Source organism: Phragmites australis, chromosome 6, assembly GCF_958298935.1.
Source record: "Phragmites australis chromosome 6, lpPhrAust1.1, whole genome shotgun sequence".
In the NCBI taxonomy this organism is placed as follows: domain Eukaryota; kingdom Viridiplantae; phylum Streptophyta; class Magnoliopsida; order Poales; family Poaceae; genus Phragmites; species Phragmites australis.
In genome coordinates this window covers 6,241,464-6,261,090 of record NC_084926.1, presented here as the reverse complement: position 1 = coordinate 6,261,090, position 19,627 = coordinate 6,241,464, and the positions used below count along the sequence as shown (strand labels likewise).

At 40.7% G+C, this 19,627-nt stretch overlaps 2 protein-coding genes across 2 annotated transcripts; both read left to right on the top strand.

Annotated features, from left to right (window-relative positions):
• Nucleotides 1–192: 192 nt before the first annotated feature.
• Nucleotides 193–6,342, top strand: LOC133921339 (26S rRNA (cytosine-C(5))-methyltransferase NOP2B-like). The gene is made up of 17 exons (XM_062366163.1): nucleotides 193–657; nucleotides 857–1,020; nucleotides 1,109–1,172; nucleotides 1,332–1,465; nucleotides 1,643–1,726; nucleotides 1,851–1,925; nucleotides 2,011–2,082; nucleotides 2,199–2,272; nucleotides 3,142–3,194; nucleotides 3,328–3,437; nucleotides 3,800–3,868; nucleotides 3,957–4,031; nucleotides 4,290–4,382; nucleotides 4,450–4,529; nucleotides 4,604–4,703; nucleotides 5,491–5,936; nucleotides 6,020–6,342. The coding sequence occupies exons 1-17, from the start codon at nucleotides 276–278 to the stop codon at nucleotides 6,069–6,071; spliced, it is 2,127 nt and encodes a 708-aa protein (XP_062222147.1). The 5' UTR covers nucleotides 193–275; the 3' UTR covers nucleotides 6,072–6,342.
• Nucleotides 6,343–15,466: 9,124 nt separating this feature from the next.
• On the top strand, nucleotides 15,467–18,744 carry LOC133921338 (protein kinase G11A-like). The gene is made up of 3 exons (XM_062366162.1): nucleotides 15,467–15,722; nucleotides 16,583–17,522; nucleotides 17,705–18,744. The coding sequence occupies exons 2-3, from the start codon at nucleotides 16,696–16,698 to the stop codon at nucleotides 18,582–18,584; spliced, it is 1,707 nt and encodes a 568-aa protein (XP_062222146.1). The 5' UTR covers nucleotides 15,467–15,722; nucleotides 16,583–16,695; the 3' UTR covers nucleotides 18,585–18,744.
• The last annotated feature ends 883 nt before the right edge of the window (nucleotides 18,745–19,627 follow it).

Sequence of the window (19,627 nt, the reverse complement as noted above, 5' to 3'; positions counted from 1 at the left end):
TCTTCCGCAGGGCCGCGGCGAGCCAACGGCACTACGGCCGAGCCGAGCGCCTCCGGCTGATTTGTGCTTGGCCCATCCAGTCCCTACTGTTCAGTGTTCGTGCGCTTGGCCCGGCCCAGCCGAAGCGGCTCGCCAGGTCGTTCTCGCCCAGGCCCAATGTTAAAACGGCCGGCTCTCGCCTCCTCTCCTGTCGCGGCTAGGGTTTTAGGGTTTTCTTCTCCGCTCGCCGGCCCCCATTCGCGAGCCCCCTCACCACGCAGCTAGCGATTGTCTCCATGGCGAAGAAGGGGACGAAGAGCAAGCAGCCGCCGCCGCCGCCTCCCGCGGCGAAGAAGGGGAGCAAGGCGGCGCCTCCACCGAAGGGGGCGAAGAGGGCGCCCAAGAAGCAGAAGCTTCTCGAGTCCTCCGACGACTCCGAGCCGGAACAGCTACTCCAGGAGGAGGAGTCCGACCTCGACGTCCCCTCTGGTTCTGACGCCGAGGAGCTCTCTGGCTCGGACGCTGAGGCCGACGAGCTCTCGGGGTCGGACGCCGAAGCCGATGGAGGCACGGGCAGCGGCGACGAGGTGGAAGAGGATGGAGATGATGACGAGGAGGAAGACAGCGATGATGACTCCCTCGCTGACGACTTCCTCGCTAGCAGTGACGACGGAAGCGGTAACGCCAATATCACTTCACAACTTGATATGCATTGAATTGAATTAGCTTCAGCAGTTTCAATTTTTCCCATCAAGCCACTATTTTGTAGAGTCCATTGAACAGTTAGCTGAGTTTGCACTTGCAACTTGTATACAAATGCGATGCTAGAATTTGTACCTCGCGAATCGCCACCAATTGCATTGTTCTGGGTTTGTAGAGGGAGGAGACGACTCTGGACTGGAGTCAGATGAGTCTGATGACCTCGAAGCTAAGTCACGAGCAATTGATGAACGGAAGGAGAGGGAGGAAGAAGAGGCAGAGGAGGAACTTAAAACCAACATAAAATTTGAATCTGATGAGTTCCGATTGCCCACGAAGGAGGTTGCTGTTCTGCTTTTTGTTCCATTGTTTCTCTCCACTCAGTGTTACTTGCCTTGTGGACTTGTATCATGGTTTGAACTTACTGCAGGAGCTTGAGGAAGAGGCACATAGACCACCTAACCTACCGAATCTCAAAAGGAGGATATCAGAAAGTGCGTTCATCTAATACCTTTTGTATTTACCCGGTTTCACGACTTCCTTAAAAAGAGAAATATAACTTCTATGGTTTTTGGCTCACTATTTTTTTTTGGGGGAGGGATAGCGTTTATGTATACTGAGTTTTCTTTTATATATACTGATTTTCTTTCTAGTTGTTCGAGTGCTCTCAAACTTTAGCAACCTGAGGCAGAAAGATGTCCCACGAAAAGATTATCTCAATCAGCTCAAGACTGACATCATGTCATACTATGGATACAATGATTTTCTCGTTGAAGCATTAATTGAGGTGAGCTGTCCATTTTATACGCAATTGTTAGATATCTTTGGTGCTTCATGTCTTTCAGATATGTTGTGTAGTTAGCCAAATGCTTGAGATAGTTGTTACTAATTTTTTGTTTGACATGCTTATTCAAAAAATGATCACAATTTAGCTGCTGTCTAGTTATTCCTGCTATATGTGCAGATGTTCCCAGCTGTTGAGCTTGTTGAGTTACTGGAAGCATTTGAGAAAAGACCGCCTGAGACCTTGCGGACAAATACACTAAAGGTGCGCTACCTGGAGTCAATCTGAATGTATATGAGTGGTACCAGTACCACATACTTAAGTTTCACCTCTGCTTGATATGTTTGCCTTGTTTGTCTAAGTTATCGGCGATGTTTGCATTTTGCAGACACGGAGGAGGGATCTTGCTGCAGCTCTTATACCAAGAGGGTTTAATCTGGATCCTATAGGCAAGTGGTCAAAGGTATACTTGATTTAATGTTTCCCTGTACTTAGTAATAATGACAAACCACAAAAATCTTACACCTTAGCCTTGTTGAAATTGGCAGGTAGGATTAGTTGTCTACGACTCCACCATTTCAGCAGGTGCTACTACTGAATATATGGCTGGGCATTACATGGTAGCCTCTCTCTCTCTCTCTCTCTCTCTCTCTCTACATTTTTCATAATGTTGATATCTTTTTCTTTATTATTTCCGTCTGTTATTGTTCTTGTGACTGATACTATGGTCCCACAGAAACAAGGTGCCAGTTCTTTCTTACCAGTGATGGCTCTTGCTCCTCAGGAGAAGGAGCGAATTGTTGATATGGCGTAAGATATTTTCCCTTGGCAAGAGTTCATTTATCTTATGCCTTCACAATAACATACCGAGTATATATATATATGAAGCATATTTGATACTTCCGGGAGTATGTACTCCCACATACGTATCTTATTACATAGGGAGTATCTCATGTGATAAATGGTATGTACATAGAGTATGTGAGTATATAAGATCATCCAAGTGGTATGTATAATTTTTTAGGTGGTTTGCACATATTTTTTTTGAGTGTATTACATTTTTTTAATAAATACAAAGGTATTATCAAAATCTAATAAAATTGATGGACTTCTTTTCTATTTTTTCATGTAGTTCTCACATTGGAGTATCTTAGAATGAGTAATAAGTATACTCATAGTGACAAAGGAGTATATCCAGTTCATTTATGTGGTATATCATAGTAGGGAGTCTGTACTCCCGGAAGTACATACTAGTTTTTCTATATATATATATACATTAAAAAATAGAAAAGAAGTCCATCAATTTTATTAGATTTTGATAATACTTTTGTATTTGTACATAAAATATAATACACTCAAAAAAATATGTGCAAACCACCTAAAAAACTATACATACCACTTGGATGATCTTATATACTCACATGCTCTATGTACATACCATTTCTCACATGAGATACTCTCTATGCAATAAGATACGTATGTAGGAGTACATACTCCCGGGAGTACCAAATATGCTTTATATATATATATATATATATTATATATCTACCATTCTAAAATATTACGTGCTTGCTTCAGATTTGTTGTTAATATTCAATTGAATTGTTCATTAGGAACTGGTGTTATAAGTTATACCTTCATAATCCAAAATTTAGAATTAATTATTTTCTTGTTTACAGAGCTGCTCCAGGTGGCAAGACTACTTACATTGGTGCTCTTATGAAGAATACAGGTTAGTTCATTGTACCTTTCTTGAGTACTTCTACTATGTGCTCGCTACAATAGAGTAATTTGGCTATCCGGTTTTTATGTGCACCAGTGATGAATGAAATAAAAGTACTGGTTTCTTTATCTGTCATATACAGGAATCATCTATGCAAATGAGTTCAATGAGAAAAGGTTGCATGGACTGTTAGGCAACATACATCGCATGGGTGTGACAAATACCATAGTTTGTAACTACGACGGTAAAGAGGTAAGAAAATAATACACCTAGCCACCTACTATCACTGGGTGCTTAAAGTCTGCAAATGGTATCGGATAGGCCAAAAAACCACAATTCACTATTTTTGCGCAATATTTTAGTGTCATAATTTGCCGAACTTGTCAAAGTATACTATAACCAAGATAATCATTGTTTACAGAAAATTAATTACTGAATATGAAAATGTGTTGTGAATCACTGTTGTTTATACAGGGGAACATAACTAATAATTTTTTGTCATTTTCAATCAATCATAAATGATTTTGGAGTCCTGGCAGTTTTGTGGCGTATCAGTTGGGCATGTCATGTTCTCAGTGACAATACTATTCCATGACACACCCATTTTGTTTTAGCTACCCAAAGTTCTTGGGATGAATTCGGTTGACAGAGTATTGCTGGATGCTCCTTGCACAGGCACCGGGGTTAGTATTATCTAATTCATATACACTGCTTGATCTAATATGTTTCTCTTGATTGTCTCGCTTGAACAAGTGTCTTTTATTTCTATAGACCATTTGGAAGGATCCACAAATAAAAACATCAAAGGACATTGAAGACATCAGGAACTGTGCATTTGTTCAAAAGGTTCATTTCTTACTCTTTATGAAGTATTGTTTGAATTGAACCTGCCTGTAATTTGACAAAGTCTTACCTATTTATCTAATTGAACCTTGACCCAGAAACTACTTACTCAAAAAAGGGAGAAAGATAATCCTCTTACTTGATGCTGATTCATATATTTGTTTTGTGGTAGCCCCTGCTTGCATATATTATAGTTTGGGCTTGCGGGTGTCACTTTGGAAAGTTTATTGAAACTTAGTGACAGATTGACTTGTTTTGCAGCAATTGTTGCTAGCTGCTATTGATTTGGTTGATGCCAACTCCAAAACTGGTGGTTACATTGTTTACTCAACTTGTTCAATAATGATCCCGGAGGTATGTAGATCACTCCTGTTTTGTATGCTGATTTCGCTTGAGTTCCTGAATCTCTCCACTCTTGCAGAACGAGGCAGTAATAGACTACGCCCTTAAAAAGAGAAACGTAAAGCTTGTGCCTTGTGGATTAGATTTTGGGCGTTCAGGGTATGGTAATTTTATTTTGCCCATGAACGAAGAATGTTTGGTTGTTTTCTTATGTTTTTCTGTTTATCCTTCAGATTCATCCGGTACCGGGAGCATCGGTTTCATACTTCTTTAGACAGAACAAGAAGGTTTTATCCTCATGTCAACAACATGGATGGATTCTTTGTTGCTAAGGTACTTACCATTTGACTATTCTCCAGAAGTCATAGTGATTTTCAAAGCATAAGCTCGCATGTTGACTTCTTGAATTCGTTCACTTGTCCATAGATTTTAAATCTAGTGAATTTGCATTGGAACATTCTGGCTGAAATATCCTTTTCTTTTTAGCATATTTGTGTTGGAACATGTGCTTATTGGATTGGTTATATTGCATTGTCTCTCACATGGACTCTAATTACTTCTGCTGGTCCAAAATAGTGGCTGTCGTAGGATGGATGCAGTCTATTTTTAGAACTTCAATAACTATTATACATCAAAATATTTCAATTTTTCACATGATGAACATTGATAGAATCATCACAAAAAATTGCTTCTATACCATTGCAATTTTATTAATTTTGTAAATATAATAATGGTCAAATGTGTGCATAGGGACTGTCAGTCCATGTCCAAAATGACAAATAAATTAGACCGGTGGCAGTATTTTATGAGCACAATTCAAAATCAATGTGGCTTGCATAACTAAGGGCGCATTTGGATCGAGCCCATGCCAGCCCTGCCAAATCATTGGCTCGCCAAACATTGGCGACCGATTTCCACGCCAGTGTTTTGCTTAGTCTGCAGGCTGGGCAATATCAGGGCGAGCCAAAAATTTGATGCTCATCCAGACGGCGGCCAACTCAGGATGGGCGAGCCAAAAGTTGGGTGGGCGGTGTTGGCACCAATCCAAATGTGCCCTAATATCTTGATTTGCCTTGCTTGATCTGGACATATTCTGATGGGGTAACACCATTTCATACAGCTGAAAAAGTTGAGCAATACAATTCCTGTGACGTCTGAGCCATCTAAAGTGTCTGAAGGAGCAGCTGAGAAGGCTGATCATAGCAGTGATGATGAAGATGAGAAAGCCATTCCTGATGAACCACCTGTTCAGATGAAAAATCATAAAGAGACTAAGAGGACTAATGAACGGACAAGCATCACCAAAGAGATTGGAGACAAACGTGTACCTGATAGGCCAGCAAAGCAGCTCAACAACCATAAGAAGGGTATCAAGAAAACTGATGACCCTAAAAGCACTGAAACAAATGGAGATGTGAAAGAAGTGCACCGTGAACAAACCAAGCAGACAATAACTAAAAAATTTGGCCTTAAGGGCACCTCAGATATCAAAGAAAAGAAACCGGTGAGTGACAAAGGAAAGAAGAATCGGAAAAGGAAGTGGCAATTCAAGTTGAGGCGAGACTGGTAAGTTACAATTAAACATCTTTACTTCCTATCTGTATTTTCTCTCTTTGCTATTCTCATATGATGTGGCATTTTACTAACAGGGAAGCTGAAAAGGAATCCAACAAGAGGAGGAAGGTACGAAAGAGTACTTGAGACATTGACAAGTTTCAGTGAAATTTGATGTGCTATACAAGGAAGGTAAAAGAAAGGACACTACTAAAGTTTTGGTAAGGTAGAAGTTTGCTACCGAGGAAAATTTTTCTGTAGCGAGAAGTGATTATGTTTTATTTTTATTTTTATTTTGTCTTGATCTCATGTGCGCGTTGGCATCGTAATTTCTATCTGTAATGAATGACATCTGGCATGAAAGTTAGAGCAATTTTTCATGATTGAGTGCAATTGAAGCTGATCTATTTTTCATGTATGCGTCTTGATTTTGTGTTGCTTGAGTAGGTCGCATATAGCTGAAATTTCGTGATGTGATCATTGTTCCTGTGCGCCTTGCTCTGTTTTGCCTTGGATGTCCTTGTGGTTCACAGCGTTTGTTTTCGAGTACTTCGGTCGTTCTTTGTGGTTTGTCTCTAGCTGGGAGCTACGAACTTCAAGTTTTGCTCGAGCATGAGCCTGAAGCCTTTGAACAGTTGCACATTGACACTGCCCTGCCTCTTGACGTTGAGAAAATCCAAGTCCAAGAGGGCAAGAAGACTATGGATAATGTCTTCTTCTAATAGTAAGTTTTATAGAGATAACATACTTAGTCTTATTAGAATCACCTGTAAATTTATTGGGCACTAAGTTAGTCTTCTGTAGCTTCTAGATCTATAGATAAGTGTTTTATTGATTAATAATAATTATATTATTGTGATTAATAAATTTATTTTGAAGGGTATAAAAAATTTAGTTTGCAATGATAGTTAGGTATTTTTGTCTCTAAGTTGATTATATGTGACGATCAAATGAGATGTGCATTAAAGTTAAGGATCTTCTACTTTTAAATGTCGTAAGGGAGGTGAAAGACACTTAGAGTAGTATATGACTTCTTTCTTAATTTTTTAATCGTACTATAAAGATGGACTAAAAGTAGTAGTTTGATCTAATTAAGTCTATACTTGATTGATGCATAATTATAAAATTCTATCACTAGGTAGCTTATAGAAGCACATATTTGAGATGTCGTGAAGTTAGAGTTCAAGAAAATATTGAATTGGACGAGCTTATTGAAGTTAGTCCCACCGAATAGTCTAATGATGTGACTTTTATTCTCACTAGAGCATTTTTTTTTGGTTCAGGAAGAAATCATATGTGTTGACCGGATGATTCAGTAGTTAACATATAGGTATCAACGGAACATTTTCTTGGTGGCACGTGTCTTGAATTCTTCGAAGTCTTGCACTAGATGGTTCGGTGTTACCTTGTTGAGAGCACCAGAGCTTTTTCACCAGAAGCAATATTTTCTAGGTAAATTGAAGGTGAACTCACCTGATTATCTGGTGATTGAAAGATGAGGTCATCGGACTAATTTTTGCTGAGAGATTGTTTCAGACAGTTTAAAGTTGCTGAGTTCACCAGCTGGTCTGGTGATGGACAAAACGAGCATCGGAGCAATTCTCATAGAGAAGGTTGCAGCTGTTTGAAAATTGGAGGTCAATTGGCCAGATGGTCCGGTGATATAGTTATTCTCACCGAATGTGTACAGTGGACTATTCTCAGCAGTAATGGCTAATGACAGTGTGTTTTTGAATTTTATATTCACCAGATTATTCGATGTAAGTAAGAAGATACTCGTTGGATCATCCGATGTTAAAAAAAAAGTGGGTCGTTGAACAACGGCTAAATTTAGATCTCTAGCATACCCCTCACTTGATCTCATATGAATCTCTTGCGACCCGAGAAGAGTTCATACACTGTGTGGCATCAAGTAGCAAGAGAGTGCACTTGAGTGAATTCCAAAGTTCTTAATTGAAGGTTAAGGACATCTTTAGTGCTTGGAGAGTAGAAAATGAGCATCTAGCTGTAGTCTAGGTTTGATCTTGGTCAAGTGAAGTTATTGGGTTGTTACTCTTGGTGGTTGGCAGTACCTAGTCGGTTTTTGGTGATTTGAGGTATCTCGGTGAGTACTTGGAGTTTTTGTGGGATCCCCGTGAATAGCTATGTGCTTGGTGAGCGCTTGAGACTTCGTGACTCAAGGGGGAGCGATATTCTTTGTAGATGCTCTAACAAGGATTAGTGGGGAGTGCCAACTCTTCGATATCTCAGGAAAAAATCGGTGTTCTTTTGTCCATCTTCTTACTTTTTTATTTACATTTGAACATTTACTTATTTGCAAGATTCATTTTCCTTATTTACTTTGTGTTCTAGCTTGTTTATTTTCTTGCTTTTACCTAATTTGATTGTGTAGTCGTATTTCAATTCATCTAGGCTAAGGTTGCTACTTATTCTAGAATTCTATAGGAGTATTTTTTCAATAGCCAAATTCACCCTCTTCTTGGGCCTTTCAATCATTTCAATTGATATCAGAGTCCCGTGCTCTTTACAAGCTTAAAATCCTAGAGCAATAGCCCCTAGGAATGGAAGTAGCATGTCAAGGTTCGGGGAAAATAACTTCTCCTATTGGAAAGTTCGTATGACGAGTTATCTTGAAGCTATTCCCCTCGAAGTTTGGCTAGTCGCTTCTATTAGGTTTGATCAACCATTTATCAAACAAAAAATTAGATGGAATGCTAATGCTAAAAATGTTATTTTTGAGGAAATTATTGAAGAGGTGTTTTCTAGAGTAAGAAATAAGGAATTAGCTCATAATATTTAGACCAGTCTTTGTAAAATTCATGAGGGTTCTATAAAAATCCGGGAGGAAATATGTCATATGCTAATGAACAATCTTAATCAATTTAAGATGTTTCCCAATGAGCTATGCACTGATATGTATTATCGTATGAATATGCTTATTGAAGAAATGAATTCTCTTGAACTCACTCAATTATCTTAATGTAACATTATTTGTAGGATCTTGATGGTACTTCTCAAGTCGCAATACAATATTATCATCTCTTTTCTTCATGAGAAAGTCATCAATGATATGACTATCACCGATACTGTGGGCAAGATTCGTACTTACGAGAAGTTCTTGTTTGGAGATCAAGAAGAATCATCCTTCAAGAAGAATCTTGCTCTCAAGTTCAAGATGATTGATAAGAAGAAGAAGGTGAACATTCCATTAACAAGCAAAAGCGATGAAGATGATGATGATGACTTTGACATCAAGTTTGCCCTTTATGAGAAGAACCACAAAGATAATATTCAAGTTGGGCAAGAACGGCTATTGCTATGATTTCAAGAAGAACAAATTTTGCTCCAAGAAATTTAACAAGTTTGGAGGCGGAGATAAGAAGTGCTACAATTGTGATGAATATGGTCATATGCCATTTGATTGCCCTCATCCCGATAAGAGAAACAAAAATAAGATCAAGAAGATTGATGGAAATGAGGATGAGGACAAGCACAAGAAAAAGGGTTAAAACAAGATGAAGAAAAAGCTCTTCAACAAGAAGGGTGGAGGTCGCAATACTTATATTGTTGGTGAATAGATCTTCAACGAAAGCTCAAGTGAAGATTCAAGTGATGATGAAGACAAGAACTTCACGAGCCTCGCCATCACCAATGATGATCCACCGCTACCTCCAGCACATATGTGCTTCATAGATAAAGGTAAAAGCAAAGCGAGTAGTGAGGATGATAATATTAGTAGTTATGATGATGATCTTTCTTCTAATGATCTATCTAAGCTCATGAATGACTATGCTACTATCATCAAGAAGCAAAAAGCTAAAATCAAGTCTATTAAAAATGTTAATGCTAAGCTTAGCTCTATTCATGATGACTTACTTGCTAAATACAATGATTTGCTTAAGAAATATGATGAAGTAGTTGCATCTAACATATCACTTGAAAAGAACAGCAAGAAGCTTAAGCTTGAGCATGTAGACTTGAAATGCAAATATCAATAACTTGAGTTAGCTTATGATGCTATTGATACTAGCATGAATGAATTACCTACAATTGATGTTGTTAAGGTCAACGCATCTACTTCTTGTGATAATCTTCTTGGTATCTAATACTCTTCTCCATGTGATACTATATTATCTTTTAAGACTAACCATGTAAGGGAGTAAGAGCTCATGAATGAGATTGCACAAATCTCATTTCGTGTGTGGTTCGGTTGACTAAGGAGGAGTACAAACATAAGAAAATCTTCATGAAGAATGCCATGTACTATAACAAGAGAGGCTTTGGATGCTTCCTTAACCTGGTGGAGAACATCACCAAATTATCGAAGATCAAGAAATACTTCATCAAAAAAGTTGGTTCATATTGCCAACATTGCGAGGTCACAGACCACCAAACACGGATGTGTCCAATTACTACTAAACCCCTTCCTACTTTGCCTACTAAATATAAGTCTATTTTCAATTTTCATCATTTTCTATTGCATAAACTTAAAAGTGGAAAAGACATAGCAAGATTTATTGGAACTCAAGCTAAGGGCAAACTTCCTAGCCAACTTTGGATCCTTAAAGCTCTTATGTCTCGTATAAAAGGTACCAAGCTTGGTTGGGTATTTAAACGAAAGGCTTGATTTCATATGTGTAGGTGAACTATAAAGCCGATGAAAAGTATTAGGTGTTGATAGTGGATGCACACAACATATGACGGCAATGTAAAAATATTCGATGTGTAAAAATGCACACAACATATGTCATGGACAGTGTTGCAGCCCAATATCAGAGAACACAAAATCGGCACAGTAGAAACAAGATAGCCGATACAAAAATAAAATTGAACTACGAAAAGCAAAAGACAGTAGCTGCAATTTGAGCTAGCAATCCATCTACAACCAGATGCGTGCAAAGTATACTTAGATCACATTGCAGCACTAATCCAAGACAAGGTTAAAATTTAACAAAACTGTCATGATGTGCTAGAAATATAACATGACTGCACACCGGTTAGCCTCCAAGTAGCACCAACTTCAACCAAACAACAAGAGAAACTACATGTATATACTAGTGTACTTAGTGAATATGCCCAATCTCATAGCAATTACATATTATAGAGCATCCCGTGTTATCCAGACCATAGAAAGAGAGGAAACCGAAATACTCATAGTGAGATTCGCTTAAATGCAAAATCAATCGAGGCAAGGCACGACATAGATGCCGCTGTCCCAGAAATCCTATTCGTCACCGTTGCTACCGGCGAGGAAGACGGAGATACAAGGTCTCACCGCACCGTGTCGGCGCGTGCGGGCGAGCCTCGGCAAACGCGGCTCCAATAAATATCAACACAAGAACTTCTCCACCAAATCACCTCGAGAAACCGAAGCACCAAAGCAATATCAGAGCCACCCTCCAATCAGCTCAGAGATGACAACCAATTGAGAGAGATTAATGGAGAACCAAAGGGGAAAAAGAGTATTTCCTCCTCTACAAAGGGAGAAGAAGCCAGCCCTCTTGTAGATGCGTTACTGCCCTCTAGAGCCTCACGATCCCTGCAGGAATCAGGGTTTGGTTGCGCTGCCGCCGCTGCAAAATGAGTAGCCGCCGGCCTCTCTCTTTCTCATTTTTTCTTTTTTTATCTCCCAACCCTAGCCGAGTGCATATGAGCTGTCCGCCATGGGCTTAAGCCGCACACTCGTCAACAGGCCAGCAAAATGAAAGGGAATGAGCCAAGTAAAGAAAACATTGTAATTCATATTTTCTTCAACAAAAGCCATTGTTTCACCGATTTGTAATTCTTCAGTTCATGCTACTCTCTGTTCAATTCAATCGATATGTGTGAGTTAGTTCCGCCTGCATTTTCTACACCGAACTTTTGATGCTTGCAGCGAGCCAACAAGTTTCAGATTTAAAAAAGAAAGAAGATAGGCGTCTGATTCAGTATCTGCAAGCCAGCTAGTTTCAGCAAGGCAGCATTTTTTTTTTCTGCATGCGGCCTGTTTTGCAAGGCAGGAAATTCTTTCAATTGCTTCGTGAACTGAATTGCTGTGAAATTCAAATTCCTTCTCACCAAACGGGGCCTAAACAGTTGCAGCTTGTGCTAGGCAGCAAGTATCAGGTACTCTAAAAATGCAATTAGTCGTCTGATTTAGTTCAGCGCTGCTGATAATAGCATATTAGCATGAGCATGTTCCGAAAACATGTATGATTGTAGCCGAAAGAAAAAGGCCGGACAAATCGTACAAAGCTAGCAATGTCATGCTGGTGTTGACGCACACAGTCTGCCAAATTGGACATGCCGAGCTTCCAGATGAAGCAGGCATCAGCAAGTTTAACTACCCGTAATGGTCTGGGACAGTAAGAACTGTCGAGCGTCAACCATCTATGTCGTGTGTAGCTACACTTCTTGGCCAATGATTGCTGCGATTATTGTCCTCCTGGGCGTCGATCGATCGATCTGCTGGAGCTTGACGGCACGGCATTATGATTACATGAACACGGTTATAGTTTACTGTAGCCGTCGTTATTGCAGATGGCGATTATTTCAGCTCGGCGGAGAGGGACTTGTCTGTGTTTCGACAAGGACGGCGACAGCGGACTTGATGGGCAGGAAAACGGCCCTGTTTCTCCTGTACGTGATGGCGCAGCTGCAAACTTCCCCGAAAGATTTCTCAGTACCTTTCAATGTGGTTCAAATTTTCCTCACGTCGTCGTCGTCTCTCTCTCTCTCTCTCTCTCTCTGCATAAGATTTGGCCTTGGCAAGAAAACAGTGACAGATCTTTGTTCCGTGGATGCTTTCTGAGCAGCGCACCATGTGCCCTGCACATGCTTCCTCTGGACGGGGCAAGGCGAGCAGCTTATTCATTGGAGAATCTGCTTCCGGAGTAGCTGCAGTCTCGAAATCTTGGATGCAAGCATTCGTCCATGGACTCCGAGAGATGCCATCAAGAACCTAACGCTGCATGTACTGCGTATTCTAAGCGTCTGTATCAGTTCTAAGGGTACGCATCCATGTGCTGAGTAACTACGTGCAGTTAACTATGCTGATTGCCAGCCACGTGCCTAGGATTCTGAAGTAACCAGCATTCATGCATCGCGATAATCTCGCCTTGACATCATGGACGCATCCCTAATTTCCAGTTGTTTGGTCATGTACGGTGTTTCCTTCAGCGTATTGGAGTACACGCAGTTTATGCAACGTCTACGTGTCCCTTAGTTTGGTGGGAAAATATTTAGTGCAACCTAGCAAATGAGGCAAACGTGTAAACAGTGGATAGCGTTAGTTCGATTCCTATCTGAAGACCTAATTTGGTAGGCTCAGCCACCGATATACTTGCATTTTCGTTTCTTGCGTCACAAATGAGTGCTCTATTTCTTTAAAATTAGAGAAAGAGAAGAAATGAAGCATTTGCCGTGTGCAAGCAAGACATGTTTGCAATGCAGACACAGTTTTCCTTTTGTTTTTAAAAAGCCGAAATGATTGCTGGCCATCGTGAGTTCTTGCTAACTACCGTGCATGGTGATTACTGAATCCGAGGCGACGTGATTGGTTTGGGACGGGGGCGTTGCGATCGATGCTGATGCAGCTTCCGCCCTGCTCAGGCCTCAGGCCGGTTTTGAGAGGACAGCTTGGCAGATGGGTACCCTTCATGGCGTCCCATGACCCTTGCTCCGTTCCGTAGCTGTACTACGGCGACTGCTCTGCATGACGCTGACGCCGAACCGGCCGTCCCTGCGTTGCGTTGCGCAGGTCCATCCAGTTTTAGAGTACCTAGTCTTAGATTTGGGCGTCTATTTTACTGTTTAGAGCACGATAAAAAAGATTAAAAAAATTAGGTTCATAATTTTGTACATTTTAATTTTTATTTATAAAATTATTAATGTTAAACACATTCAATTTATTATAGTAATTTTATGCATGAACATAGAGAGGTCTCGTCTCGTATATTTTTAGTTTTCTGAAGACGGTGTAATTTGAGAGGTGTCATTAAAAAAATTGTCCGGTAATTGTTGAAATAGACGAATTTTTTTATCGTTGCAAATGTGGTGTTATACTTGTCGGCTATGGGAACTTTGGTTGTGAATTTGTGACGCGTGGAAATATGAACATGCAGTCTTCACACGTTTGTGAAGACGAACTACTCCAGTATGACGAATTCTGAGGTAATCGCTGGTAAAATCAGCCTTAACGTCTGCCAGCAAACCAAGAATGTACTAGCAACAACATCTAATTTACAACATTTATGATTGAGTTTCAGAATCTTGTATTGCCGCTCTTCAACTGCTAGCTGCACTGCTACGTTTCAAACAGCTAGGATCGGCATAAAAACTTGATCGTATTTTGACTGTTTTGTTGTCCTATCAAAAAAGAAAGCGTGTGTAAAATCAATCGAGAGACTACTGAAAATGTAACAGTAAAAATCATGAATTCTGTGCAAGCACTTGGCTTTGCAGGTTTACATGTTGGGTTGGAAATTTTTGCAAATGTACTGTACTATTTTGTGCAGAAATATGACAGCACATAAATTTCCCTGGTGAGCAATTGTTTGATGAAAGTGTTGCAATTTGCCAAGAACTTTTAGGCTTTTAATCTTAATCATGATGTACCGAGGAAGAACCAATAGCGCTACCCTCCTCTAGTCCCCAGACAAAATTACCGGGCTCCGGGCATAGCATCATCGGTTTGGCTGCCCCAAGACTAAAAAAATAGCCACTACTATCCGTCATTTTTGCAATTTTACCCAGAATCCAAAGCAGATTATCCAGTGCTGACTGGCCCGGTACCAGTACTCTTCCTATTTTCATTTACTTATCATTTTTTATTACCGTAATTTTAATCTTATGTTTATTAAGAAAAAATTATAAAAATTTAATTTTTTTATTATTAGATTTGTTGTGAAATGTATTTTATTAGTATTATATACTTTTAAATATTTATAATTTTTTTAGTATAATAAAAAACTGTTGACACTGATTCCTTCTCGAAAAGCAAGAGAAAGTTGACTGCGTCTTTTGCTCTGCTGAAGTGACTCGAGAGGGCTGTTTTGTCATGTCCAATTGATTGCTGATGGGATTTCTTTACTGTGGTAGGGTAAAAACTGCTATAGCAAGTATGGTAAAGTTGTAACGATTCGTAGGTTGCCACAGTACATTTTCACTGTGTATCAGATACAACAGCAGTACCTACAGCAGCCTAGATTCGCATCATTATGAAGGAATGATTCCGTTGGGAGCCAAATGATCTCTGAAATTTGTTCATGATTCAACGCGAGTTTAACTTGCTGCCAAATTTTATCAAGTTTTGTTCATATTAGCATGTTACTTTACCATGTAAAATCATAGAGAAATTCTATGGCAATTTAACTACATGCTTATTATGGTATACTTTAGTTAATCCGGCTAATGATTGAGAGAGATCAACAGAAGATTGAGGCAGCCATGTCACGTCCAGGGATCCAAAAACTAGAGGTATCACGTCCAGGGATCCAAAAACTACCAGACAAGATCATTGCACTTGCGAAATGAATTACAAAAACGATGGGAAAAAGAAAGCAAATTGACAAGCGGGGGAACAGAAAGGCAGGACATTAATACTTGACGCCTCCCGTTTCCTGCCCTCTCCTCCTCCTCCTCCTCCTCCATTGCTCTACAAGTACACGTCGTGCAGCCCCCACGAACGAGAGAGCTCGGAAGAACTGGACAGAAGCACCGGCTTCGGACTCCCATCTCCTCGGCGTCTCCTCGGCGTCTTCTGGCTTGTTTGGTTCTTGGGAGCGGAAAGATTCAGGCTTTCAGGCGCAGCGCATTCCCGTGAGATTTCTGTTGCAGCACATTCCCCCCTATCTTGCTTTCCCTTCCCCCCAATTTGCTTCAGTAGATTGTGCAGTTTGTGCTTTAGTTCTGTAGATCTGTCTTGCCCGGATTCCAGTATTATTGTTCTCTCTCCCTCTCTTTCATCCTTGTCCAGAGGGTGCAAGATTTCATGCTTCTGCATTTCGCAGAAAGATTAGGTAAGTCCTTGCTTTTGGCGGTTATTAATTCTTGCTTTCCTCAGCTTTCTGCAGCCAGCATCACACACACACACATAAAAATGGCATTTTGGTATAACTGAAATGATAAACTGCTTTATATGTGCTCATACTTTGTTCATCAACTGGCGAGCTTTTCGCATGCCTTCAACTGGTAGACATGTTGTTTGCAAGAAAGCAAAGGCCTTCATTTTGGGGGTGGGTCATTGGGGGCGCCTTTCTCTTTTTTTTTTGTGCGGAAATGATGGCGCCTTTGGCGAGCTTTCTACTGATCAAACACTTAGTTATCGCGAAAGAGGATCCTAGATCTGTAGCGTTGCATGATTGGGCTTCGTGGGGGGGGGGGGGGGGTTGGACAGAGTTGATGGTCATAGTCATAGGAAGGAGACATCCCCAGGCTCCCAGCTTTAACTTTCCAAGCTAGACAGACGAATCCCCCAGTGTGGCGCACATTGAATTCCCGATGATGAGCGTCCATGGTGGGAGGTGCATGGAGCTGAGTGTGGATGTCATTGTCCGGCCATTTCATTTCTTCTGTTTTCTTGGTGAATGTTTACAATGTTTACTGTGTGTTCAGTCACTGAGTGGTAGCTGGTTACATCTGATCGGGTTTTTTTTTTTTTTTTTTTTTTTTTTTTGCAGATTGCGAGTGGAAGCCTACAATGCAATAGTTCATCACAATGCCAAGGTTGCTTCAGTAGAGCTTATCGCGATTTTTGGTCATCTTGTTTGATAAACAGACAATTGTTGCAGCAATGGCTTCGAAGGCAATGCCTCAAACCCTCTCAGAAATCCCAAGTATCCCAGAACTGAAGCACTGTTCTAAGACAAACGCCTGTTCTTCAGCACCAACTGTGTTACCAGAAACAACTAACCTGCGCAAATCGTGTCATAAACTGGAGTCAAATGAGCAGAAACCAGATTACCTCCAGAAGGAATCTGTTGATATCGCGGCAATCAAGCTTCCGGCAGAATTGAGTGAGAAAATGGTTGTGGAGCACGGGAGTATGAATGGAAGTTCCACTTCATTTCAGACTTGTGAAGGGAGTAGTCAAGCAAAGGTTAGTGCAGGTCCTAGGTTGACCGATCGATCTGAGACTGGTGACAGAGCCAATAGTGGCAGATGCAGGCCTAGCACAAGCAGTGATATCAGCGATGAGAGCTCATGTAGCAGCATGAGTAGCAGTACAAAGCCTCACAAGGCTAATGATTCGCGATGGGAGGCGATTCAGATGGTCAGGACTAGAGATGGGATTCTTGGGTTGAGTCATTTCAGGCTGTTGAAGAGGCTAGGCTGCGGTGATATTGGCAGTGTGTATCTCTCTGAATTGAGCCGGACAAAGAGCTATTTTGCAATGAAGGTTATGGATAAGGCGTCACTAGCAAGCCGTAAAAAGTTGCTTCGAGCTCAAACAGAGAAGGAGATTCTGCAATGCCTGGATCACCCCTTCCTTCCTACACTTTACACTCACTTTGAGACCGATAAGTTCTCCTGCCTGGTTATGGAGTTCTGCCCAGGGGGAGACCTGCACACTCTTCGACAGAGGCAACCTGGCAAACATTTTCCGGAGCAAGCTGTCAAGTATGTGTTATCTACATTTTATCACATTTCACTACCTAATGGAACTAAGGATTTTCTTGAACTTCATTAGTTGATTAGTTATTGCTAGATCATCATGACTGAATAAAGTTCATATCTTGCTGCATTATTCCATTATCTGAGGTGCTTAGCTAATGAGATGTTCCATTGGCTTCACATTGCAGATTCTACGTAGCAGAAGTCCTCCTCGCATTAGAATACTTGCACATGCTCGGGATCGTATACCGTGATCTCAAACCTGAAAACGTCCTAGTTCGGGAGGACGGCCACATCATGCTCTCTGACTTCGACCTCTCCCTTCGTTGTGCAGTCAGTCCCACACTGATCAGGTCCTCAAACCCTGACGCAGAAGCACTCAGGAAGAACAGCCAAGGCTACTGCGTCCAGCCAGCTTGTGTGGAGCCGTCCTGCATGATTCAGCCATCATGTGCAGCCCCAACCACCTGCTTCGGCCCGCGCTTCTTCTCCTCCAAGTCCAAAAAAGTTCGTAAACCGAACCCTGAAATTGCCACCCAGATCAACCCCTGGCCTGAGCTGATAGCAGAGCCCAGTGATGCGCGATCGATGTCATTTGTCGGAACACACGAGTACTTGGCCCCTGAGATCATCAAAGGTGAGGGCCACGGTAGTGCTGTCGACTGGTGGACCTTTGGGATATTCTTGTATGAGCTTCTGTTTGGGAAGACACCTTTCAAGGGATCAGGCAACCGGGCTACACTGTTCAATGTCATTGGCCAGCCGTTGCGCTTCCCGGAGTACCCGGTTGTGAGCTTCGCGGCAAGAGATTTGATGAGGGGTCTGCTTGTGAAGGAGCCCCAGCAACGGTTAGCCTACAAGCGTGGTGCCACGGAGATCAAGCAGCATCCGTTCTTCGAGGGCGTGAATTGGGCGCTGATTCGGTGTGCAAGCCCACCGGAGGTACCAAAGCCTGTCGAGATCGAGAGGCCATCGAAGCCGCCTCCATCGACAGCAGGAGCTGCGGATGCTTCCACTGGTGCACCCCAGAAAGGTTCTGATGGCTACTTAGAGTTTGATTTCTTCTAGCAAACATATGGGTTTTGCTGTATTGTTTGAACCATTGGATGTAGGGTTTTCAGATGTTATGTTTTCATCAGATGGTTGGTGTTGTAGATTTGTCTCTTCAACCTGTTTATGTACCTACTTTTCTGAAAGTTCACATTTGTAATCCAACAAGTTCTGATTATGCCGGTCTTCTGCGTTATCTTTGCGAAACATTGTCGTCTTTTGTAGTTTCTATGGGCCGATTGATTCTTCAGCCCAGTTTAGGTTGTTTTTTTAAGCCTCAACACTAAGGTACAAGCGATAGAATTTAAACATGTATCTAAATACACACTATATATACACTGTAAGATGTACGTTAGATCTACTACCTATACTTAGGTGTCTATTAAAGAGATTTATGAAATCTTAGCCTCTGCTAACTACTGGTGCATGTACTCCCGTCCTATCAGAGACTATTATGATTCCCAATGTGGTAGCCTCTAACGTACCAACCGAGCGCATTTAGATTGTTCTTGTTCATGAATCATGATGTTATGACCAGGGTTCGAATATTCAACGGTAACTGAGTAAAAATCGCGATAACCGGATATCTTGGTCCGGCTCAGTTTCAGAAATCGAACGGTAAACAAATTTAAATTAAAAAAATTCGAAAAAATAAAACAATTCAAAAAATTCAAAAACAAATCTTAAAAAAACTAGACACAATTCTAAGACTTTCTTTGAAAAAAATTTCAAAAATAATGTCGTTTGCATCATATTCTATAGGGAGGAAGTTTGAAAAAAATGAAAAAAGTTGAAGCGTGCGGCTCAGTTATTAACTCATGTTAAGAAAAAATTTAACATGCAAACACATTTTTTTAGGACGTATCTTAAGTGGATCTTTAAAATTGATTTCACTTTACTTAGATTTTTATTAATTTTTCTATGATTTTTACAAGTTCACAAGCATAAAGTGAATATGTTAAGAAACAACACTGTAATTAACTTTTTCATGTCTACTATTATTTTTCCTACGTAAATCATAGTACAAATAAACTAATAAAAGTGGTTTCACTAATTTTTGA